Genomic DNA, 24,515 nt, shown 5'->3' with positions numbered 1-24,515 from the left:
GTGGTGAACATGCTGAGTCAGGCCTGTTTAGTGGTGAACACGCTGAGTCAGGCCTGGTTAGTGGTGAACACGCTGAGTCAGGCCTGGTTAGTGGTGAACACGCTGAGTCAGGCCTGGTTAGTGGTGAACACGCTGAGTCAGGGGTGGTTAGTGGTGAACATGCTGAGTCAGGGCTGGTTAGTGGTGAACATGCTGAGTCAGGGCTGGTTAGTGGTGAACACGCTGAGTCAGGGGTGGTTAGTGGTGAGATGCTGAGTCAGGGCTGGTTAGTGGTGAACACGCTGAGTCAGGCCTGGTTAGTGGTGAACACGCTGAGTCAGGCCTGGTTAGTGGTGAACGTGCTGAGTCAGGCCTGTTTAGTGGTGAACACGCTGAGTCAGGGGTGGTTAGTGGTGAACATGCTGAGTCAGGGCTGGTTAGTGGTGAACATGCTGAGTCAGGGCTGGTTAGTGGTGAACACGCTGAGTCAGGGGTGGTTAGTGGTGAGATGCTGAGTCAGGGGTGGTTAGTGGTGTTGAGTCAGGCTGGTTAGTAGTGAGACGCTGAGTCAGGCTGGTTAGTAGTGAGACGCTGAGTCAGGGCTGGTTAGTAGTGAGACGCTGAGTCAGGGCTGGTTAGTGGTGAACAAGCTGAGTCAGGGCTGTTTAGTGGTGAACATGCTGAGTGTTTAAAAACAGGACAACCTGTCTTCTCTTGGTTCTTCTGGTAATGCTGCCATCTTTTTTCCGACTGGGTATTTTATGGTTGCAGCTCTGGCTGATATCATACAGGTTTGACAATGCAGTTTGAAAAGGTGAACATTGTGTTAGATGCATAGTCTAAGTAATAAATAGATCTCTATCTCTCTCTCTCCCTCTCTCTCTCTCCCCCCCCTCCCCCTCCGCCCCCCCCCCCTCTCTCTCTCTCTCTCAGGAGAGGGTGTACAGGCTGGGGGTGAATACGGGTCTGGAGGGCTCCTGGTGCAGTCTGGTCCCGGTAGGAGGACCCTGTAAAGCACACACCACCGGACTCAAGTGGAACCTGAGTGAGTCTTCACACACACACACACACACACACACACACACACATGCTCTCTCGTTCCCCATCTCTCTCTCTCTCTCTCTCTCTCTCTTTTACCTGCACAGTCTCAGCTGTCACCTTCAGTCCCTCCCCCCCCCCCAGGTTGCTGTGGTTCCTCCCAGGCCTGAGCCGGAGACCAGCTGTGCTCTTAATGAGTTGGCACAGACCACTGCACCACTAATAGAGGGGGGGGCTGGAGCCTTCTGTCAGGTGGCTTACCCAAGGCGTGGGTGACGAGGAGCGGCCTGGTTTCTACACACAGGGACTAGACAGGAGAACAGTGTTCGCGTGTGTGTGCGTGTGTGTGTGTTGTGTGTGTGTGTGTGTGCACGCGTGTGTCCAGCCTGTCCGTTTATTAGTGGTTTGATGAGCTACAGTGTTCTCTAGTTGCCCAGCACACCTGTGAGTACTGAGCCTGGATTAGACTGGGCTCCTCCAGATTAGCCAGTCATAATAACATGCATAATTAATCACACGCGTAATTAAAAGAGTTGAAGGACTTGATTTCCCTCTGGGATGGAAAGGAAGGATCAAAATGTGTGTGTGTGTTTGATCCTGTGTGTGTGTGTGTGTGTGTGTGTGTGTGTGTGTGTGTGTGTGTGTGTGTGTGTGTGCTCGTGCTCGATCAGTAAGGGGAAATCAAGAGTTACTATGTTGTCAGAGAAAGTCTTAAGAAATGCATAGAAATAATAATCTAGTGTAAAGAAGCTCTCAATAAAATCTAGGCTGTTCTAGGCTGTTCTAGTCGGCCAGCTGCTGGAGACATGGAGTCACTGTGGGACTGTTTGAGTCCCTCTTTAGAGAAGCCTGTCCACAATAATGAAGAATGGCCCATGCGTGCACACACACACACACACACACTCACTCACTCACTCACTCACTCACTCACTCACTCACTCACTCACTCACTCACTCACTCACTCACTCACTCACTCACACTCTCACACACACATACACATACACATACACACACAAACACTCACTCTCACACACACACACTCACTCTCTCACACACACACACACACACACTCTCACACACCCCTCACCCTCTCTCTCTGGTGTGTGAGCAGAGCTGGTTCCCAGGTCCTGTAGCCCGGCCCACGCTAACGGGAGTCAGACGTAAACAGACCCAGTTCAGAACCTGCTAACGGGAGTCAGACGTAAACAGACCCAGTTCAGAACCTGCTAACGGGAGTCAGACGTAAACAGACCCAGTTCAGAACCTGCTAACGGGAGTCAAACGTAAACAGACCCAGTTCAGAACCTGCTAACGGGAGTCAGACGTAAACAGACCCAGTTCAGAACCTGCTAACGGGAGTCAGACGTAAACAGACCCAGTTCAGAACCTGCTAACGGGAGTCAGACGTAAACAGACCCAGTTCAGAACCTGCTAACGGGAGTCAGGATGTAAACAGACCCAGTTCAGAACCTGCTAACGGGAGTCAGACGTAAACAGACCCAGTTCAGAACCTGCTAACGGGAGTCAGACGTAAACAGACCCAGTTCAGAACCTGCTAACGGGAGTCAGACGTAAACAGACCCAGTTCAGAACCTGCTAACGGGAGTCAGACGTAAACAGACCCAGTTCAGAACCTGCTAACGGGAGTCAGGATGTAAACAGACCCAGTTCAGAACCTGCTAACGGGAGTCAGACGTAAACAGACCCAGTTCAGAACCTGCTAACGGGAGTCAGACGTAAACAGACCCAGTTCAGAACCTGCTAACGGGAGTCAGACGTAAACAGACCCAGTTCAGAACCTGCTAACGGGAGTCAGACGTAAACAGACCCAGTTCAGAACCTGCTAACGGGAGTCAGGATGTAAACAGACACAGTTCAGAACCTGCTAACGGGAGTCAGACGTAAACAGACCCAGTTCAGAACCTGCTAACGGGAGTCAGGATGTAAACAGACCCAGTTCAGAACCTGCTAACGGGAGTCAGGATGTAAACAGACCCAGTTCAGAACCTGCTAACGGGAGTCAGACGTAAACAGACCCAGTTCAGAACCTGCTAACGGGAGTCAGACGTAAAAAGACCCAGTTCAGAACCTGCTAACGGGAGTCAGACGTAAACAGACCCAGTTCAGAACCTGCTAACGGGAGTCAGGATGTAAACAGACCCAGTTCAGAACCTGCTAACGGGAGTCAGGATGTAAACAGACACAGTTCAGAACCTGCTAACGGGAGTCAGACGTAAACAGACCCAGTTCAGAACCTGCTAAAGGGAGTCAGGATATAAACAGACCCAGTTCAGAACCTGCTAACGGGAGTCAGGATGTAAACAGACCCAGTTCAGAACCTGCTAACGGGAGTCAGGATGTAAACAGACCCAGTTCAGAACCTGCTAACGGGAGTCAGACGTAAACAGACCCAGTTCAGAACCTGCTAACGGGAGTCAGGATGTAAACAGACCCAGTTCAGAACCTGCTAACGGGAGTCAGGATGTAAACAGACCCAGTTCAGAACCTGCTAATGGGAGTCAGGATGTAAAAAGACCCAGCTGAGAACCTTTAAAACGGCTCCTTCAAAAGCTCGGCCTCGTCCAGCCAGTTAGCTGAGAGAACTTGAGCCGCCCACACAGAGCTACAGATCACAGCTGGAGGTTCCCCTCGGTGTCAGATCTGTGTGTGATAAATACACACACACACACACACACACACACAGAGGAAGAGAGGAAGAGGAGTAATCCTGTAATGAGAGCGCAGATACAGGCAGAGAAACGAGAATGAGGAACTCAGCGGGGATTCTGTGGATGTTCGCACACATGCACACACAGACACACGCACACACACACATACACACACACACACACACAGACACACACACACTTCTCCCAGTAATGGCCTGTAAACAGACAAGCAGTTCCCGTGAAGCAGCTCCCTATTTCTAGATGGAATTTCATCTGTTGCTGGAGGAGGATTACTGATTGTGACGCATGTGCGCACACACACACACACACACACACACAATCCAATGACATGTTTGCATATCTATAAGTCATCCCTGTCCCTTCAGAGTGCTGTTTTAATCAAGCCTTGCTGAGGGTGAGACCCAGAGAGAAAGATGGATGAGGAAGAGGGATGAGGAAGAGGGAGGGAGGGAGCAATATTAAGGTGAGGAAAAGAGAGGGATGGAGAGAGAGGGATGGAGAAAGAGCAAAATTAAGGACTATATTAATGTGAGGAAGAGAGAGGGATGGAGTGGGAGGCAGGAAAGAGGGATGATGTGGGAGATAACAGGGTTTTGAAAGATGCAGAAGGGGAGGGAAAGGGGAGGGACGAGAGACAGTGTAGTAGAATCATTTGATCTAAAGTCAAAAAGGATTTGCCAAGGTTCGCTCAAATAGGTCAGGTCTGATTTATTGAGAAAATATACGAGCGCAAGGACTTCCCTTCAGGATAACGCACTTGAGTGGTATCCAGCAGAAGTGCCCCCGAACGGTGTTGCAGGGTCTTATATTCAAGCAATACACAGGTATGATGCTTCCAGGGATTTGATTGGCTAACCCATCTGTACACGTCATATTAAGTGGCAGGCATCATCAACAGTGGTCGAGAATACAGACATGTGACATGAGAAAGGGCGGTAAATCTTGCAGGGACAATGGAACAAAGGATGGTTATTCTAGGGCAGACGTGTCTAGGTGTGTCAACCTCCTGAAGAGAGGTCATCCTGTCATAAATGAGATTAGCACAGCTATGTGAAAGGTTGAGGGAGGGAGGTGGTGAAATGACAATTTCTATGACAACAGCAAGAGAGCAGAGAGAGAGAAGGGGTAAAGGGTAAAAGAGAGAAAGCTGGCAAATGGTTTCATATAAGCCGATATATCTTCAATTATCTACCCACGCGCACACACACAGGAGTGTAATTGAGCTGTATTGAGTCTAGCTGTGTCCGCTCATCCTCCAAAGATGATGGTTGCAGAAAGGTTCTCTATCACTTGTTACAGCTCATCTATAAACCAAACACCCCTCTCTCATCTATAAACCAAGCACCCCTCTCTCATCTATAAACCAAACACCCCTCTCTCATCTATAAACCAAACACCCCTCTCTCATCTATAAACCAAACACCCCTCTCTCATCTATAAACCAAACACCCCTCTCTCATCTATAAACCAAACACCCTTGCTCATCTATAAACCAAATACCCCTCTCTCATCTATAAACCAAGCACCCCTCTCTCATCTATAAACCAAATACCCCTCTCTCATCTATAAACCAAATACCCTTGCTCATCTATAAACCAAATACCCCTCTCTCATCTATAAACCAAACACCCCTCGCTCATCTATAAACCAAGCACCCCTCTCTCATCTATAAACTAAACACCCCTCTCTCATCTATAAACCAAGCACCCCCTCACATCTATAAACCAAACACCCCTCTCTCATCTATAAACCAAACACCCCTCTCTCATCTATAAACCAAGCACCCCCTCACATCTATAAACCAAACACCCCTCTCTCATCTATAAACCAAACACCCCTCGCTCATCTATAAACCAAATACCCCTCTCTCATCTATAAACCAAACACCCCTCTCTCATCTATAAACCAAACACCCCTCTCACATCTATAAACCAAACACCCCTCTCTCATCTATAAACCAAACACCCCTCTCTCATCTATAAACCAAGCACCCCTCTCACATCTATAAACCAAACACCCCTCTCTCATCTATAAACCAAACACCCCTCTCTCATCTATAAACCAATGTATTCCTCCCCACATGACCTCCCATTGATTAGTCACTGGGTAGGGGGGGGCAGGATGTCCCAGGACTGACAGATCTTTATCAGGCATCACCACATTCCAGTCAGTGAGATGGTCTCACAATATGGTCTGTCGAGTATGTATGTTATGTCCATAATCTGCTACACCAGGGTCTGTCACGGTCACGATGTGGCTGGAGGCTGCGGTCAGGTTACATGGTTTGGAGTTCTGTTTGGAGTTACGTCAGACCCTCCGGGATGCGTACCGGCGAGGTCAGAGCTCTGCCAAGGAGCCGTGGTAATACAGGGGTATACGCCAGAACAGAGATTGGTAAAGGTTGTCATCCAGGGTATACGATAGTGCTAACGTTTTATCTGAAGATCTTAATACCACTTTTTTTCCCGGGGGTGTTTTTGCTGAGGCGAGGGGAAATATCTCTGCTGTTCTGAAACTTGGGTCCCTTTTAACTCTAAAGATGAGCGAGGAAGTGATTGTGAGAGAGAGATGGTGGGGAAGGAGGGGGGGGGCAGACAGACAAGCAGGCCTTGGGACAGCCTTCAGACCGGCTCTGCTCCCTGAACAACACACACTTCTTTGCCTTCAAGGTGAGGTTGTTTAACGGTGCAGAGGTGCACACTGGGAAATGTTGACAGTGTAAACAGTCTTGGAGCATTAGGCTCTGTCCCAGACAACACACTCTTTTGGTCGGTCAGCAGTCAAAGGTTTTGCAACCAGCATGAACGCAAACAAAATCACTCTGACTTTGAATGCACATACTTGTGTGTGTGTGTTTGTTTGTGTGTGTATCTGTGCCTGTGGCTGTGCCTCTCTGGCTGTGTGTTTACTTCTCAGGAGTCTATCCCCTCCTGAAAGCAATGGGGGTTCCTGAAAGGAAATGCTGAATGATGTAGTCCTGTGGTTTGACCAGGTGCTACTATAGTACGGTCTCACATTCACTCTACCCACCACTCAAAATGTGTCTTTATTATGTTAATGTGTATGTGTGTGTGCATGTGTGTGTCTGTCTGTATACAGATGGCAGCCCTTGGGGGTAGTAACCTTACCCGCGGGATCTCAACGTACCGTCTGCGGTATTCTGCACCACCGCTCGCATGCCCATAGAGGGAGAAGTAATACTACTCACTGACCCATTGCTGTAGCCTTGTCTGGCACATCAGCTTACCTTGTTCTCAAACTCCTTGTTCTCCGTCTGGTTGTAATTTAATTATTGCGAACAAAGCCTATCTATCTATAGTATCTATCTCTGTAACTGATGTCGGATCGATGTCTGTTAACTCATGGAACAAGGTATCGGGACAAGTAGAGGTTTAACACAGTAGGCTAATGAGCTAGCTAGCATGCCATATGGAACATGGCATCAGGACGAGTAAGCTAGCTAACGGAGCTGACTAGAGATGTGTTCCAAATGGTTCACTCACTCCCTATTCTCTATGTAGTGTTACCCATATAGTGAACTACATAGGGAATGATTAAAAAGTTTTCAGACACTACATGGAACGTCATTGCATCGGATATTCATGGACGTGAGCAAGCAGACGCGCTCAATATCATGTAAACAACCCGATCACTGATGTCAGCAGGTTGAAATATCAGGTAGTAGTCAGTTTCCATGTTCAGTTGAATGATAAATCTCAAATAAATGGTTGGAATTGTAATGATGTGCAAGTGTGATTTTGTCAACGTTAGTGCTGTCTGCTAATAGCAAGCTGTGAAGCTGCGCAATAAGACCGTGATGATGGCCAGTTAGCTCATGACAGCAGCTTCCATAATATTAACGGTAGCTGTCGGTGGCTAAAAAGCAGTTAGCTAACGTTACAACAATGATTCCTGTAGCTATTTTAGATGCTTCAACTTCTGTTTCTCAGGCAGGTCAGGTGGCCTCATTGCCATGTCTTCAAAGCTACTTCCAGGGTTTACGAATAAGGTCTGATGCTGCGTTCCATTTGTATCGGAGTTTGGGATTTGGTGCCCAGGATGGCGTCACATCCCAGTTGAATGCGTTCCAGAAACAATGCAAAAATCTCCACTTCCGCCCAATCTTTGTAGTTCTAGGCAAGTTAGCTATTATTAGCCATTGTTAGCAAAACTGTTATTTTGCGCATATGATTTAACAGACATCACGTCTTGACCCGATGTCAGTTACTGAGATATATAGGCTGCTGTAGATAGATATGTTTGTAATAATTAAATTACATCCACATGGAGAAAAAAGTGTTTGAGAACAAGGTAATAATGACAAAAAAATGTTATTTGTATAGCACCTTTCATACAGATAAATTCAAAGTGCTTTACAACAGAGCATTTAAATTAAAGAATGTGAAAGTTAATGAGGCAATGATCAGGCTTCTCATTATTTGTAGACTATAGGAGAAATACACTGTCAGCCCAGCCTGCTAAATCTACTCAAAGACGCCACCTGGCGGTGATGCATCACTAAAACGAAATAACACCCGTCTGAAACCCCACGAGATTTCCAACGGGATTTCCCTGTGAAATACCGCTTTGGTGAAATATTGCGGGATGGATACTTTCTTACTACTCCTAACTGTACATGTGTGACAAATTTAATTGTCCTCATTCTCTGACTAAACATGCTAGTGTTAGTGCCCATGTTATTCTCTCCACAGTTGCATGTTGTTACCTCTAGTTACATTCGCTAGCTAGACACCACCAGGCTATATGACACCATTCGACTATAAAAAATAAAAGCTAGATTCTGTAGGCCAAGGGGAATCCAATGATCTTAACATTTGATCATTTTAAATGGCCGCTCGATGAACTAGAAGTCTACCAGTTGTATTACGCTGACGTTACTCTAACATATGATGAGACGAGCATCCGGGTTGAGGCAAAAGGGGAGTGTGTTTGCGTTAGCTAGCTAGCGTTAGTACTATATGCAAAAAAACATGCAGCATAACTACTTTCTGTTTCTGCATAATTTTCCACGGACAGTTGGTATTGCTTGATCATTCAGAAAGAGTTTATCTGAAAATCCTGCATTGTACTGACCCAGTTTGGAAAAGCAACAGGGCAAAAAATGGCTAGCACACACTGCCAGTGTTATGCCAATTTCAGCGGGAACGTAGCCATCAAAAATAAAATGTATCCACTTGGCTCTGCTGTCCTTTGAGCTTGAGACTAGCTGTGCTGCTTAGTACATCCAAGAACAGAGCATTTTCCATGCTAAGACATTATGCTAGCTAGCGGGGTCCCCGAACGTGACATAGAGTGACACGGGAGATGCAGGGACTGACTTTTTTTCTAAAGTGTGTTTGTGTTAGTAGGCCCATTGGAGACTCAAATGTACATGCAAAAACAATCAAAGTTAGTTTTGCAAACGTGGACCCCTTTAAGCCAGCTCAATTGTGATTATTTTAAAGGACACTGTTGAATATGCATGTTGAAATGAACCCTCCAGGCCACTGTAATACTCAGGTGTGCTTCTCTTCAGATGGCGAGCTTCTGCAGTTCGGGAAGCTGGTCAGCACCTCTAACACCTACGAGCCCATCGGCCCCAGAGACGCCAGGAAGACCGTCACCGTGACGACGGACCAGCCGCTACTCTGGAGTATGGGCATTCACAGGGACAGGAAATGACAACCAAGTGAAGTCCCACTTGGCCATGAACGGACGAATCAGGGCATCCGAAAAGTCTTCCGTGGCTTCCTGTCCCCTAGACGCCCGTACATTGTTGTTTCCTTGTTGTACTCAGTGTAGGGGGAGTCTAACAGGGAGAGTAGGGCTGCACAATTTATCATGCATTATTTGTAATCGCAATTATGACCTCTCCAATTGACTAATCGCAACAGGCCTCAATTAATAATTCCGTTTTGCATTGAGTGTGCTGGGGGCAGGAATGGACCAATCATGGGCGTTTATGCTGATGAATCAAATGCATTCCTGCTGAGTGAGCTGAGACAGACGGCAGATAGACAGCAGACGGCAGATAATGTAGACAGATGGCAGATAGACAGCAGATACTGTAGACAGACAGGTGGCAGATACTGTAGACAGACAGGTCGCAGATAGACAGCACACAGTGCATTTCTCAGATTTGTGTCGTTTTATATACAGTATATGAAGGTGGCACCACAAAATGTATTTAAAATGTGAAATATTAATCAGACTTAATTGCAATATCAGGAAAATAAGTGATTATTCATTTTTGTCATAATAATGCAGCCCTAATGGATAGGCCTTTTGAGATGCACCCCAGATAGTATTGATAAAAAGGCCTAATTCCAAACCAGAGACTTAATCCCCCTTTCTCCCCTCATGGATCAGATAATACATTTTTTGTAACATTAGCTACACTGTAATTGCGACTGTGTATTCGGTACTGATTGGTAACTAGCACATGTGGGGAAGTATCTGGTTTGGACCATAGTTCCTTATGTGCTTATTAATAATCACAGGTTGACTTTTGTTTTCTTTGATTTATTAACACAGCCAAATACAAACATTGTACACTGAATGTAAAAATCACATCCCTTTCACTCCCACACCCGCCATCCCACACTGCACCGCTGCCTCTAGTCCTCTGGTCCTGTAGTCGGGGGTCCTGTGTAGTCTCTGGTCCTGTAGTCGGGGGTCCTGTGTAGTCTCTGGTCCTGTAGTCGGGGGTCCTGTGTAGTCTCTGGTCCTGTAGTCGGGGGTCCTGTGTAGTCTCTGGTCCTGTAGTCGGGGGTCCTGTAGTCGGGGGTCCTGTGTAGTCTCTGGTCCTGTAGTCGGGGGTCCTGTGTAGTCTCTGGTCCTGTAGTCGGTGGTCCTGTAGTCGGTGGTCCTGTGTAGTCTCTGGTCCTGTAGTCGGGGGTCCTGTAGTCGGGGGTCCTGTGTAGTCTCTGGTCCTGTAGTCGGGGGTCCCATCACCCCTCTGCAGGCTCAGCCACCCCTGGGAGAGAGGAAAGGAATCGTTAGTGTTGTCAGCAGAAACAAAATGAACACGGTTGCCTTATGAGCCCACATGAAATTAAACTTTTTGTTGATGCCTAGCAGTAGCAGTACTGAAACCCCACCAAGCTCCACGCACGCACAACATCTGCTTTCATCTAAAGACCCCCCACCCCCACCTCAACATCCCTGTGTGCATCATGATATCCTGATTACTGTATTGATCATTTTAGCCATAAACTCCAGATTGCATTTTAGAAAAGTGAATCACACACTAATGGCATCTTAACAACCAAAATGTAAAGTACTCCTATAATGTTAGTGTTTTATACAGATTATATAGTCGGTATATTCAATTCTGATTTTAAATAATAAATTGCTGCATTCTGTGTACAGCTGCTTACTGTTGTCTAGTAGAGAGCAGGTATAATACAAGGTATTTGGGTTCCTGGGGCCTGATATAACTCATTAGATTAGGTGTGGTGGGTAAATGGACCACTTATATAGCACTTTTATCCAAAGCGCTTTACAGTGGCCTCTCATTCACACACCAATGGTGGCAGCTGCCATGCAAGGCGCTAGCCTGCTCATTGGGAGCAATATGGGTTCACTCTGCCCTGCCTCTGTCCACCAGGTTATATCACTCTGCCCTGCCTCTATCCACCAGGTTATATCACTCTGCCCTGCCTCTATCCACCAGGTTATATCACTCTGCCCTGCCTCTGTCCACCAGGTTATATCACTCTGCCCTGCCTCTATCCACCAGGTTATATCACTGCCCTGCCTCTTTCCACCAGGTTATATCACTCTGCCCTGCCTCTATCCACCAGGTTATATCACTCTGCCCTGCCTCTGTCCACCAGGTTATATCACTCTACCCTGCCTCTGTCCACCCAGTCTCAAGGCTGGCAGCTCCAGCTCTTGGGTTGCAGTGGCTTGGATTTGCCACCCATAAATAAAACCCTTCATATTTGTTGTGTGTTATATGATACGGGTACAATACAATGAAATGCTTAACTGTGCCCATCAACATGGTGGGGCTGAAAACTACGACCCTGAGATTAAGAGATGCTCTAACGACTGAGCTATTGATACCTGTTCCCCCATTCCAGATCTGCAGATCATGCAGTACTAGTACTCACACAATGATATTGTTGATGGGGATGTGGATGAGTTTCACAAAGAACCCAATGAAGCCCATGATGGCAAACCCAATGGCCGTTGCCATTGCAATCTTCTGGAATTCTATAAAAGGAGAACACTGGATTTCAGAAAAGCATCTTCCAATCGCACACCTAACAAGCACCTGAAGTCTCCAGTAATATGAATAATAAACAATCCAACATACGGGACGGGAGGGCAACATTACCTTTTCGGTCAGGTTTAGTACATCTTTTGACGAGTCGTATCGAGTCCTTTACGAACTGCCGACTGGGCTCAACAAACTGCATGATCTGGTCCATGGTGATGTGGCTGCAGAGGAGATAGCGGTCAGTCAGCTGGTCAGTCAGCTGGTCGCTTCTACGCCGTTCAGAGACGGCAACGTTGCAGTGGTGACGATGCCAAAGAAGCAGTACCTAATAACTAACGTTAGCTGGTGCTGGCTAGGCAGCATGATCTCAATCTTAAAACTCCTCATATTTATCATAGTTCTAGCATAGAACAATTCAGTTAGTTAAAATCAAACAAAATCAAAATGCCACTCAATGTTACACAAGCTGACGTTAATAGCTAGGTATGCTAACGTTTGTTCAGGCTAGCTAGCCAGCGCTAACGTTAACCCTCCAATAGCTGGCTAGTAGCTAGGCTAGGCAGCTAGAATATTGTTGTCTATAAGTAGCTAGCAATATGTGTGACATTTCAGGTGCCTTATGACAGAATTACATGTAACTAAAGGAGATAGTGGTTTCTTACCTGGGTCAATCTAGATCCTAGAAAGTGGGAGCTTGTAGAAAGCCACGTAGCTTCCAACACCTTTTTGATTGTGAAGGGCTGACGTAGCTCTTGAGTGCGCATGCGCAAGTGTCCTTTTTCTTCTCATTCCCTCTGAATGCAAACAGATGTGCTGTCGCCTCCAAACGTTTCGGCGTAGATGTAACATCGAAAAATGCTGGTCAAGTCCCTCTTCCTGGAAATCGATTTAAAGGAGAATTCCACCCTAGAACAACATTAGGCTCAACAACAAGACACCCACAAAACAATAAAGAAAAATGTGGTTTCCTTGACTAGGCTATAGTTCATGCGCTGTAGGCTATAATACATAACTAACTTTCCAGCTGGCTTCGAAATTACATCAATGTCAAATTTTATAAAACAGTTTGTTTCACTCAGCTTCCAATAAAACATGGAGCTTCGCGATGATAATCATTCCAGTGGAATATAAAACGGTCAATGCATGGTCAACGGCAAAACGCTTCTTCTACCAGTGTATAGGACTTTATTTTTATTTTTTTTATCAGTAGATGCATTAAAGACCGTGGTTAAAACAAAGTAGCCTGTCACAGTCCTACCTCTTCTGTTTGGGTTTATTTTTTGATGGTGTAGCCTAGCTAGGCCTATTTAAAGGACAATGCTCGTTTTTGACAACCTGGACCTTATTTACGACATATTATAAGACGTTTGACTCACCGAGATCACTTTGGTGTAGTTCGGAGGCCTGTAGAAGAAATTTTAAATCCAGAGCGAGCCAGTATATCCATGTAATGGCGGTGGTGGGGGCACTGAGAATGCCGTTTCTAAAAATCTATTTTCTGCCGCGAAACGGTTGTTTTCATCAATCTGTCTTGATGAATCGCTAGTTGTGCTTACATAGAGCATAACTGTTGTGGTTTTCACATGCCATGATCTTTAGAAACGTCTTTCGAAACGAAACAGCTTCCTCACTTGCTCCAGCACTAATGCGCACAGCGCACAATCGTTGCTCCAGCACGCTGTGCGCATGCGTGCTGGAGCAAGTGAGGAAGCTATTTCGTGTCTAAAGACGTTTCTAAAGATCATATTACAGAGGCATGTGAAATACCACAACAGGCCTATGCTCTCTATGTAAGCACAACTAGCGATTCATCAAGACAGATTGATGAAAACAACTGTTTCGAAGCAGAAAATAGATTTTTAGAAACTGCATTCTCAGTGCCCCCACCACCGCCATTACATGGATATACTGGCTCGCGCTGGATTTTAAATTTCTTCTACAGGCCTCCGAACTACACCAAAGTGATCTCGGTGAGTCAAACATCTTATAATATGTCGTAAATAAGGTCCAGGTTGTCAAAAACGAGCATTGTCCTTTAATGTCTTTGTTTGCTCAGCATTATTGACAATGAAGGCCCCCCTCAATGGATTTCCGGTTTTAAATAAAGGTTTGAATGAATGAATGAAAGGTGCCTAAAATCGTAAAATATCCCATCCGTCCACTCATATGACAGTCACCGTGGCAGATGTCTGATTCATATCTGATTTATTTCCACATATGATTGAGGCCTGAAATGGATCTGAGAATCCGATTCCATGTGCTTTTTTCCTGCTTACACGTGCATAATACATATCAGATATGAGCCACATCAAATCTGAATTGGGTCACTTTAACCAGGCGGTGTAAATGCGGCCTGCCTAATTTATACTTTGTGAATCGTGAGCCGTGTGCCACATTTTTGGCTCATTGACAGCATTTGGAACGTCTTGCAGGCTGTGAGCCGCTTGGCTGGTACCACCTCAAATTTATACTCACACCTCAGCGTCTGACATCCTCTTTATTTAAGGACCATAAAATACAGTAAAATAATCTCTCTTTTGAATAATTATTAATCAGTAATATGTGTAAGCTAAGTTTCCATCATGGAATCTGGTAGTTTTTGCGTAATCCTGCTAACAAAGAAACAAACATGCCACCGAAAACATTACCTCTCGCCCCGGCGCTGTCGCTGGGGTGGAGGTAATCACATGCCAGGAGTTTATCTTTTTTTGGACCACCCAGAAGGATTCAGATCAGAAACACCTAACGAGATGAAATGGTCCCAGGGAGACTTATTGTAGGGAGGTCAGATTCTTATGGACTATAAGCTTAGTTAAACCACTCTGACCTGCGGTTCAAAGGCAAATTCCAACACACTTAATCCTGATAACCATGACTCAGTCAGGCCCTATGGGACATGTGCAAACTTGCTGACCCCCAGAAAACACCGTCGTCAGTCAGTCATTTCCATGTAGAGTAGAAATAACAGCTTCATGACAAGCCTGAATTCAACCAGCTACAGTATTATAACATGGCAAAGTTGAAAGACCAAAGCATGTCTTTGAACAAAAATGTATGAATTTTAATTAAACTACAGTATAGATAAGGTGTAGCAGTTTACATCCTGAATGCCAACTTTAATGCTGTGTAACAATACTGCAAAATCAAATGTAACAAGTAGTAGACAATATTTAAAGCAATACATCGCGATATTTGGACCTTTACAAACATGTCTGGTGCTAATTCTCCAATTAGATTTACTAAAAGTAAGCTGAATCGTCCAGTCTACTCAGAAAGATAAAAGATATTACCTTTTAAAACTCGCGCCCCCGGGACGAAGCATTCAATTGAAGTGCGCATGTGCAACGCTGTGCTTAAACAACACAGTAGTAGCTAACTATTCCGGCATCTATGGATATCATGCATTTCTTTTAGCTCAATGATATCATTGCGGAGGTGAGAAAACCGAAGCGAAACATCACGGAGGAAGTCAGAAAAAGAAAAAGACAATCTAATAACGTTACGACAGTACAACAGTACAGTTCCGAGAAAACCGGAGAAAACGCTATGTATTGCTTGACCAAATACATGGAATACACACATTTCACACATAATGGGTTTTATCATAATGTCAACTGTACTGGCACAATTCCAAACCAGGAAAACTACACTACAACTTGAGCGATATAAATGGACTCGAATAGGAATTAAGGAATAGACCTAACCATAAAACTACTGAATGATTCACAACGATTAATATGCACCACTTTCAGATGTATAAACAAAGATTTTAAATAATCAAGTCGTTTTTAATTCCCAATAGAATCCCAACATATCACTCAATTTGTATGTATAGCACAGTAGTTATACTGGACATAGTTACACTGTACATTGTTTCACACAAAATATCAGATCAGTTTCCCCGTTCCTTGTTCTACACCTGTGTGAAGTGTTGTGCATGGAGAATGTTCCGGGCTTCTCTACTCCCAGGTGATGTCCAGCATCGTACAGCTGAGCTCCCACAGTTTCTGGGCCAGGTCATCGTCGGACGCAGCTCTGGAGGGCCGAGCAGGAGCACAGTCACTGTTCACACAGGATCAAAAGGAGAAAGGAATGTGAGCTTAGAAGAGTTCTGAGAAGAGTTCTTTCCTGTCATGCGTCACGACTATTCTCAGCACAAGACCATCTACAGTACCTGGCTCAGTTGCTCATGGTCAGTGTCCGGAGAAGACCAGGTGTACAGGTCAGGTACAAGAAGCCTGCTGACCACTGATGGACACGTGATGTACAGGACTGTATACGGTCATAGTTGGAGAACTCAAGTGAGGTACAGGACTGTATACGGCAGCCACCACCAACAGGCGGACCGCGGTCCGGATCCGGACCCAGAAGCCATCCAATCCGGACCGTGTCTATAACCCGATAAATCAATGAGAATTTCTCAGTTTTGAGGAGCGTAGGCAACTAGTTTGAGCCTGCGCAGCCTTTGTAGTATATTACGGCATTTGCTTACTATCTCACGTGTCGCTAGCCAATCGAATCTGCGTGTTCGTTGCCTGACGTCAACCAGTCTACACGCCCAGCTATCGTTAACGTTACTGTAATCAGAGCGATTCCTTGCTAACATTAGTTGGAGTTGGACACTGCATGACCAGAGAAACGTAACGACAAACGAAGAGGGAAGTGAGATACTACAAGACAGATGTAACGTCAGCCTATACATGCCGTGCTCTAAAATAAGAAAAATAGATGTTGAAAATAGGGCGCTCCATCAAGAATGGACCAAGTTGTATATATTCATTCTCACCGCGGGTAGCTCTAAACCTGTTTGTCTCATATATTTCAAAAGCTACCTTGTTTTTAAATGTAGAGCTCATTTTACTCAAGTTTATAGTAGCATACTTTTTTATTTATAATCCCTCCTAAATGTGAAATCCCTCCTAAATGTGAAGTGTCAATAAACAGGTTGAAATATTGTTGAAATGTAGCCTACTTCATTTGATTTTAAAGTAAGTTGGGGACCATACAACTGAAGTGAACAATAATTTAACTTCCATGCATATTTCACAGTAACATACTTGCTGCTATACAACAATTTGATAGGAATATGCAAGGAAACAAATCTGTGTTGAGGGCATAAAAAACGCACGCATCACCACCGGACCCTGGCTTGAGGCCATTTTGTCAAAATGGACCTCTTAGAACTTTACTTGATTACCCCTGGTATACGGTCATAGTTGGAGAACTTAAGTGATGACAGGACTGTATACGGTCATAGTTGGAGAACTCAAGGGATGTACAGGACTATAAGGTCATACAGTAGTTGGAGAACTCAAACCATTGGACTGAAAGTATGTATAGATCCAGGATACCAGTGTAAAGCTGGGCCAAACTGAATAACATGTCTGTTCAGAGAACACTGATGCCAAAGCGTTTCTCTGTCTGACCCAGATCTGTCTGCTAATGGACTAAATACGTGTTGAATCTGATCTACAATTCAGCTTCGGCAAACTACTTTCCTCTCCGGTCATTGATACTGCAATACCACTAAAATCATCGTATATCACACTCTGTGTGTGTGTGTGTGTGTGTGTGTGTGTGTGTGTGTGTGTGTGTGTCTGCGTGCGTGCGTGTGTGTGCGTGCGTGCGTGTGCAGGCATACCTATAGTACCCCCCGCTCTCCTTCTCCAGGCCCGGCTCCACAGCGCAGTAGATGGTGGTCTGCGCTCCCTGGACGGAGGTCTTGGTGAAGACGCTGAACACCCTCACGGCTGCCTGAACGGGGGAGCTGAGATGCCTCCACAGCTCCGACTGCACCACGCCCGGGTGCAGCGAGTACACACTCACCCCGGAGCCTGCAGGAACACAACCACTCACAGTACAAGCATTTGCACACAGCCATGTTAAACTGCACGTTCTTCTTCTCCCAGTTCTACCCATAACCTTTTCCTGAGCAAATCAGGAAACTGTGTGTGGCACATTATCCTGTTAACAGCATCGTACCACACACACACACACACACACACACACACACACACACACACACACACACACACACACACACACACACACACACACACACACACACACACACACACACACACACACACACACACACACACACACACACACACACACACACACACACACACAGCATCCTGACTACAACCAAATATTTGAGAACCTTCCCATAATGCTGTTTGTTATCTCTGTCTAACAGCCAGCCCTTATAGAGGTCATCGGCTGGCCATTCTTGTCCTTCTTAAACATCCTGTTGAGGTTGCGTGGAAGAGGAAATCTCTCGGGTGTACTTTGAGAACACCATACTGCTATAGACCTCTCCAGCTCCCCCCTCATCATCTGACCCTGGGTCTCACCCTGGAGGCGCTTGGCTAGTGAGCGTGTGCTCAGGATGTTGGCCAGCTTGCTCTGTCCGTAGGCCTTCACATCGTCGTAGCTCTTCTCGCTGTTGATGTCGTCCAGTCGCAGGCCACTCCAGGTGTGGGCCATAGATGACACGGTGACGATACGAGCTGGCGCCGAACGCTTGATTAAGTCCAGCAACAGATGGATCAACAGGAAGTGACCTAGAGGAAGTGAATAGATCACGGTGAGGCCAGCAAGGGGACGGTGTCGGACGACACCCAGCTCAATGCATCTCGACCGCTTCCTCTCCTTATTCTATTCACAATGGCCATGGACTAAACATTGGGACAGTTCAGGGAGAGGTCACGAGGGGGAAGATACATATTTGGAATTTGAGAAACACTCAGTACTCTGCCATTGAATTACTGTATATGTTGTTTGTAAGCAGGGCACATCCATCTATCCATCTATCTATTCTCTACAGCACACAACTTTAGACTCTTATTGACTGAAGAGCCCCAGAAGTGCAGAGCAGCCCTGTGATATCCACCGTGGTCCTGCTTCCTTCTCCTGCTGCTGTCAGGGTTGATTGTAAAGGTCTGTTTATCACGAGGCTTAAATGCATAGAATAAGGATGTGTGTGTGGAAGGTAAGTAACAGAGTTATCATAGATGGGTGTCCACGAATGTGTGTTAGCTTTCAGATAAAATAGTTGGTCCTGCTGGGTTTTTTGTGTATGTTAAGCCTAACGTGCATTTGAGGATAAAGAAGGAAACGCAGGCTAATATGTTCATTGACTTAGTCAGCCTTGTTAAGAGCATACCTCCACTGATTCAATACAGCTAATCTGATAATACCTTAGAGTACTACTACTACCCCGCTATGCCATAAAGACATGTTTGTGTTTGAGGGTCTAGACTTCTTAACTCATGTTTTAGTATGCACCATGTTTAGGAATGGCAACGTGTCTGATCAGAGAGGAATGGCCAACGTGTCTGATCAGAGAACGCTGTCTGCTGATGTACTAAATAACACTGGAGCGTGTGCGTGGTCAATGTGGTGGTTTGCAGACTATGTTTATACTATAGACAGGTCCGAAGTCTATCTTTGCAGATGGTCTTCCCAGCAGCTCCTACCCAGGTGATTGACTCCAAACTGCATCTCAAAGCCGTCGGCGGTCTTGGAGTAGGGGCACATCATGACACCAGCATTGTTTATGAGGATATTCAGCAGTTTCTCCTCTGGAAACACAAACACACACATGAGAAAGCTGTAGAACCTTTATGAAATCTTTGAAATACATTTCACATTCTAAACACCTTGGTAGAATATTCATCTTACTGAGAAAGTGTGTTAGACTTTGCTGTTATTTCAGATTTTCCAACTGTACAGTTAGGTCCATAACTATTGACATAATTTGCCCTATACACCGCCACAATGGATTTGAAATGAAACAATCAAGATGTCAAAATCAGGTGAATGGTGTACTGTAGGAAGTACAAACGATTGTATTAGGGATGCCATGGTGTGGATGATTTCCCACTAACCCATGACAACACTGGTATTACCGGTAACACCGTCTACAATAAGAGAGTGCTTGCTTTGATCTTTAACATTAGACCTTTGCCTTACATTGTATTTAAATTTGGTGTTGTATGCCTCCACTGCTTGCCTGCAAATGCGCGATCACAGTGAGATGTCCATTTCCGTGGTGTACAGAGCCAAAATGATGAAAATTGTGTCAATGTCAAAATATTTATGGACCTAGCTTATAAGTAGCTGTAGCTCATAAGTTCATTTAGCTTTTCCTCCAGTCCCCGGTTGTTATATGATGGAAAGCATCACAGTGATGACGGCGGAAGACTCTGTTGCTCCTTGATTGAATCTTCCGTCCCTCTTGTCCACATTGCTCTGCCTAATGCGTCATGAAGCACACCAAACATCCACACAGGGTGAACTTACCCTTATTAATCAGCTCAGCAAACTCTCTGATGGACTTGGTGCTGGAGAGGTCCAGCTTCCGGACCACGACGTTCTGGTTCCCAGTGTCTTCCGTGATCTCCGTCCTGGCGGACTCCGCCTTCTCCAGGTCTCTGCACGCCATGATGATACGAGCGCCTGGGAGAGAGGGGTCAGCAGGGGAGAGGACCAGGGTCAGAGGTCACAGGCTTGGTGAGATCACCGCCGTAGCGGTTTTGTTTAGCCATCGTTCTGCATGGGGTCCGGTTCTACTTGTGAACCTCATTTGCCTATGATGTGAACGACTGTGCATTCCACATAATGAGCCAAGGGAGGGGTCACACACTCACACACACACACACTAGCTGTGGTGCCCCGTAATTACGGGCATTGTGCCCCGTAATTACGGGCATTATTCCATTGAAGCGTTCTGTCTGGAAACTATGAGTGTCTCTGTCCCCCCCTGCTGTTCCAATGTGGGAATGGCAATTGTTTCCCGGATTCTCTGGTAGCAGCACCGATTTAATTAAAAGACAAACAATAAACAAACAATTGGGGGTTGAGGGGATTGGATTTGAGTTAAATCAACAGCAAAGTGATGATCCTTAATGAGTTTTATGCCAGAGAGGTGCGTTTCTTTTATGGAAAGATGCACTTTGGTACATTACACACTGCTGATGTTGTTTACACATGAGAACTACAAGGTAACTTCTTTCAGCATTTAAGATAATGGTTCTGTTTTTCATTATGCTGGCAGCATCAAAGCAACACTCACCGAGGTATACTCAAATACATCAGGCTTTACAACTTTGCAAAAGTTAGTTGAAGGTCAAATAAAGTTCACTTGAAGTTTTGAGATTAAAGTCGCACTGAAATGAAAAAAGCATTCTGTCCCATTTTGGTTCACATAATTAGCCATAGTGTTCACCTATTCAACGATGTATGGCAAAAAATAGAATAGAATCTGTCTAAAGTTCTTAAAACCCATCCACTTGTCAATGTTCCAATCAAATTCCTCTAAACATATGTCCCACCCTCATAGCTTGTTTGCGTTGGAAATACGTCAAACTACGGAAGTTAGATGATCTCAAACGTCCGTTTCAGTGCGACTTTAAAATGTCAGTTAAACCACAAGATGTAAATGAGTAACTGAGTAGATTTTATTGGCCAGGACTAACTTTAAAAAATCCACCCACAGTATGTCTGTCTGGGAAGCTATTAAATGAAAAGTACACACACCCACATACAAACACACACGCGCACACACACACACACACACACAGGTTATTTTGTAAGAGAAAGTGCCATACAGAGCGTTCAGCTTTCAAATCCAGCCAATGGAACAAATTGAACCATGTATGCAGAACCAACCTTTATCTTCCTCAGTGTGTGTATGAGTGTGTGTTTGTGTGCGTGTGCGTGTGTGTGTGCGTGCATGTTTGGGCTGGGTGAGGAGGGGAGCCGGACAAAGCCCCCTCTGTCTGACCCCTCTCCCAGACCATCATGATCAGGACTGGATTCCCAGAAGTGTTGAATAATACAGTACAATGCAAGTAATAACAAAAGCATAAAATAATCTGGCAAAAACAATATCATTCTTTCAACTCATCTTGTCCCTCTGCCCCTACGACAGAGAGACGGACGGAAACGGCCCACAGTTGATCCAACACACTACTCTCAACCCCCAAATCTGTGTGTGTGTGTGTGTGTGTGTGTGTGTGTGTGTGTGTGTGTGTGTGTGTGTGTGTGTGTGTGTGTGTGTGTGTGTGTGCGCGTGTGTGTGTGTACCTCTCTTGGCCAGGTCTCTGGCGGTCTCTTTGCCAATGCCAGTGTTAGCTCCTGTGATGAGGACAGTTTTACCATCCAGCCTCACATCCGACGACCAACGACCACAGAAGAAGTTCCTGACAAACACAAACACACTCAGATACTGAAAGAAAACAACTACAGCTCTGATCATCTTCAAATACAGATAAGGAATACACACATACTGTAAAGTCCTTGGAGAGAGCTAGTTACAGTGACAGGATTTCAGAAGATCTGGTAACATAGTATGTCATAAACAGGAAATATCTATATTACAACACACACACTCCCACAAAAGTACTCATCTCAACATCACTCTATTTCCAAAGCTGTCAATGCGGAAATCACCAAGGCAACAGAAGTGCAGATTTCAGAAAACTGATTAAAACATGAACCCCTCAGGGTACTCTGACTTGGATTAGATCAACATGTGAGAGCAAAAGACTAGATCTAGATCTATGGACAGAAATAACTTCTCGCAATCAACCCTGTCAAAATAGCTTTGAGTTCAAGTTTAGATGTAGTTGTCTTTATCTAGTGTTTATATGTACAAGATACAGGCCACATATCATCCTTAATAAGGTACAGTATTGAAGAAAGTAGACTTATTGAACAATTGACAAAAGTCACTACTATCACTACACTACTACCATCATAGGCGGTTTCAAATTATGTATTTATATATTTTTTTATATATATTTTTAAAGAGGTGGCGTAACTCTAAATGAGTTTCAGTCTATTAAAACAATCTTACATTCACACACTATAGAATGTGAATGTAAGATGGTTTTATTTTACATAACATTTAAAAAGTGCTCCTGCTAAACATCTGAATAAATGAGACGTCCAGAGATCTTTGTCTATGTGAACAGACTTGACTTACCTGATTGAATGCATTGTTCTAATTAACAATTTATCCCCTTCGAGGCTTGAAGTTAAACCGAAGAGCCTCAACTCAAGTTTGCTCACAACATTGGCATTTCGTTTAAATCAATGGTCACGTTTCTTGTTATTCGTCCCCGCCCATATTCCGACCCTTGTCACACAAAATCACCGCAAGATCCTCCAATCACCGTGCTAGATAACTGACGTCTCACTTGCTTGAGTATGGCAAGAATATGGCATTCGACTCTAAAACGTACCTTCAACACTACACTGTCGACCACAGCTGTACTGATTATCCGACCAAACAGGCGCTAGGGACCCTTTAAAAGTTGCTCAACATGAACATGCTGCAACTTGTCAGCATGACGTGACACGCGTGAGTCACGGGCACACCTAAAACATAATTGAAGATGAGTAGATTAGTAGCCCCTTTCGAGACTGCGTTATTACTATACGCAGTCCCTTCGTGGACCCTAGCGAAATGGCATTCTGCGGTCAGTCCGCCTGGTTCTTGGAAAAGAAAACTCCTCGATAAAGTGTCGCAGAGAAATTTCAAAGGTAGGCTACTCACAGATGCAGGAGGGTTGTGTCTTGGGGGTGGGGGGGGTTGAAAGCCATCCGCTGCTAATAAACATGTTAAATCTTTAGCTAAGCCACGGGTCATATTTTACAAAATGCATCGGCGGAAATCGCTTGTCTTCTTCTGCGTTGTTGCGGTGTTGCGCTTTTAATTGTTCTTTGTTGCAGTACAGCTTCCGACCAGCAGTGGCCGATAGCGAGCGCACAACCAGCGTCATATAGGCCCTTTATAGCATAAGGGCTGTAGACTGTTCTCCAGGGTTCTACTGTTCTCTCCTTGGCTGTAAACTGTTCTCTCCAGGGTTCTAGACTGATCTATTTGATTAATACACGTCAGATTTTCTGTTGCAATATGTGTTAGATTCACCCCTTTTCTCTTCACCAAATGCCAATAGCAATAAAAATATATTTCTGTATATGCACTGTGATGCATCCTATATAGTTTCTGGTTGATTGAGGACAGTGTTGAACCTTTTGTGTGGACATCAGACCAGAAAACATGCATAAATCATTTTTGTGTGTTGGCTGTAAGCCAACACACCAAGGAGAGGGAATTATTTCTGTCTGTGCGTCTTGCGGTCTGTTGTTGACCTGCAATTCCATTGCTGCTACCACAAGAGGCAGTAGTCCCAGAACATCAAAACCAAAAGACTCCACTGACCCCTACATGCTTAGTTTCTCTCCCTATCTGCGTGTGTGTACAGGGTGTGCGGGGGGGGGGGGGGGGGGGTTGGGGGGCATTGGGAGTAATAACAATGTCGGAGAAGACCCTGTGCAAGACCCCACGGTACGCTACTGCATTATAGACACAGTCCTCATTACAATAGGAGTAGGACACTTCAAATCCTATAGTAATTAATTTTTGTATAGGATGTGACGCACCAGTCGCTCTACGTGGTTTATTTTCAGTGATTAGACTGACTGTTGACTGGCACAGCTTTAGGTGGTGATGGAGAAATTAGCTTAATGTATTGATGCTTTTTTGTGCGTGACTTACACCTAGTAT

The 24,515-nt window shown here is 45.1% G+C and overlaps 3 protein-coding genes across 4 annotated transcripts in view; 1 reads left to right on the top strand and 2 right to left on the bottom strand.

Annotated features, from left to right (window-relative positions):
- The window catches only part of tpk1 (thiamin pyrophosphokinase 1), a gene marked incomplete at its 5' end in the record, with an annotated part of 57,545 nt that extends 48,079 nt beyond the window's left edge, over nt 1–9,466 (top strand). The window contains 2 exons of the mRNA XM_084443564.1: nt 913–1,024; nt 9,245–9,466. Of these exons, the coding sequence (XP_084299690.1) occupies nt 913–1,024; nt 9,245–9,390 (258 nt within the window). The 3' untranslated portion in view covers nt 9,391–9,466. The remainder of the gene's footprint in view (nt 1–912; nt 1,025–9,244) is intronic.
- Nucleotides 9,467–9,676: 210 nt separating this feature from the next.
- LOC311313215 (protein transport protein Sec61 subunit gamma) lies at nt 9,677–12,688 on the bottom strand (the record flags this gene model as incomplete). Of its 2 annotated transcripts, none has more annotated exons than XM_084443307.1 (3): nt 12,053–12,089; nt 11,826–11,928; nt 9,677–10,684 (listed from the first exon to the last, which is right to left on the bottom strand). In XM_084443307.1, the coding sequence occupies exon 3, from the start codon at nt 10,657–10,659 to the stop codon at nt 10,276–10,278; it is 384 nt and encodes a 127-aa protein (XP_084299433.1). In that variant the 5' UTR covers nt 10,660–10,684; nt 11,826–11,928; nt 12,053–12,089. The 2 variants fall into 2 exon arrangements, with proteins under 2 accessions (XP_084299433.1, XP_084299434.1); XM_084443308.1 differs by lacking the exon at nt 9,677–10,684 and adding an exon at nt 12,598–12,688 and having other exon boundaries at nt 11,822–11,928; nt 12,053–12,156.
- Nucleotides 12,689–15,153: 2,465 nt separating this feature from the next.
- LOC311313131 (retinol dehydrogenase 12-like) lies at nt 15,154–23,562 on the bottom strand. Its single transcript, XM_084443186.1, has 7 exons — nt 23,502–23,562; nt 22,028–22,143; nt 20,243–20,398; nt 19,417–19,521; nt 18,292–18,501; nt 17,577–17,769; nt 15,154–15,997 (listed from the first exon to the last, which is right to left on the bottom strand). The coding sequence occupies exons 1-7, from the start codon at nt 23,546–23,548 to the stop codon at nt 15,895–15,897; spliced, it is 930 nt and encodes a 309-aa protein (XP_084299312.1). The 5' UTR covers nt 23,549–23,562; the 3' UTR covers nt 15,154–15,894.
- Between the last annotated feature and the right edge of the window lie 953 nt (nt 23,563–24,515).

The sequence above is a fragment of the Borostomias antarcticus genome, assembly GCF_949987555.1.
Source record: "Borostomias antarcticus genome assembly, chromosome: 9".
NCBI classification, from domain to species: Eukaryota; Metazoa; Chordata; class Actinopteri; order Stomiiformes; family Stomiidae; genus Borostomias; species Borostomias antarcticus.
The sequence above is the reverse complement of the archived record's forward strand: the minus strand, read 5'-3'. Positions and strand labels throughout refer to the sequence as shown.

Bases quoted from the DNA above. Each gene is read 5' to 3' on its own strand.
- LOC311313131 (XM_084443186.1), bottom strand. From the start codon at position 23,548: ATGGCTTTCAACCCCCCCCACCCCCAAGACACAACCCTCCTGCATCT. The intron at 18,502-19,416 runs GTAGGAGCTGCT...CACTTCCTCTAG, and splicing joins GTTTGGAGTCAATCACCTGG to GTCACTTCCTGTTGATCCAT. The intron at 15,998-17,576 runs GTATGCCTGCAC...CTGTGTGAACAG, and splicing joins GAGAGCGGGGGGTACTATAG to TGACTGTGCTCCTGCTCGGC.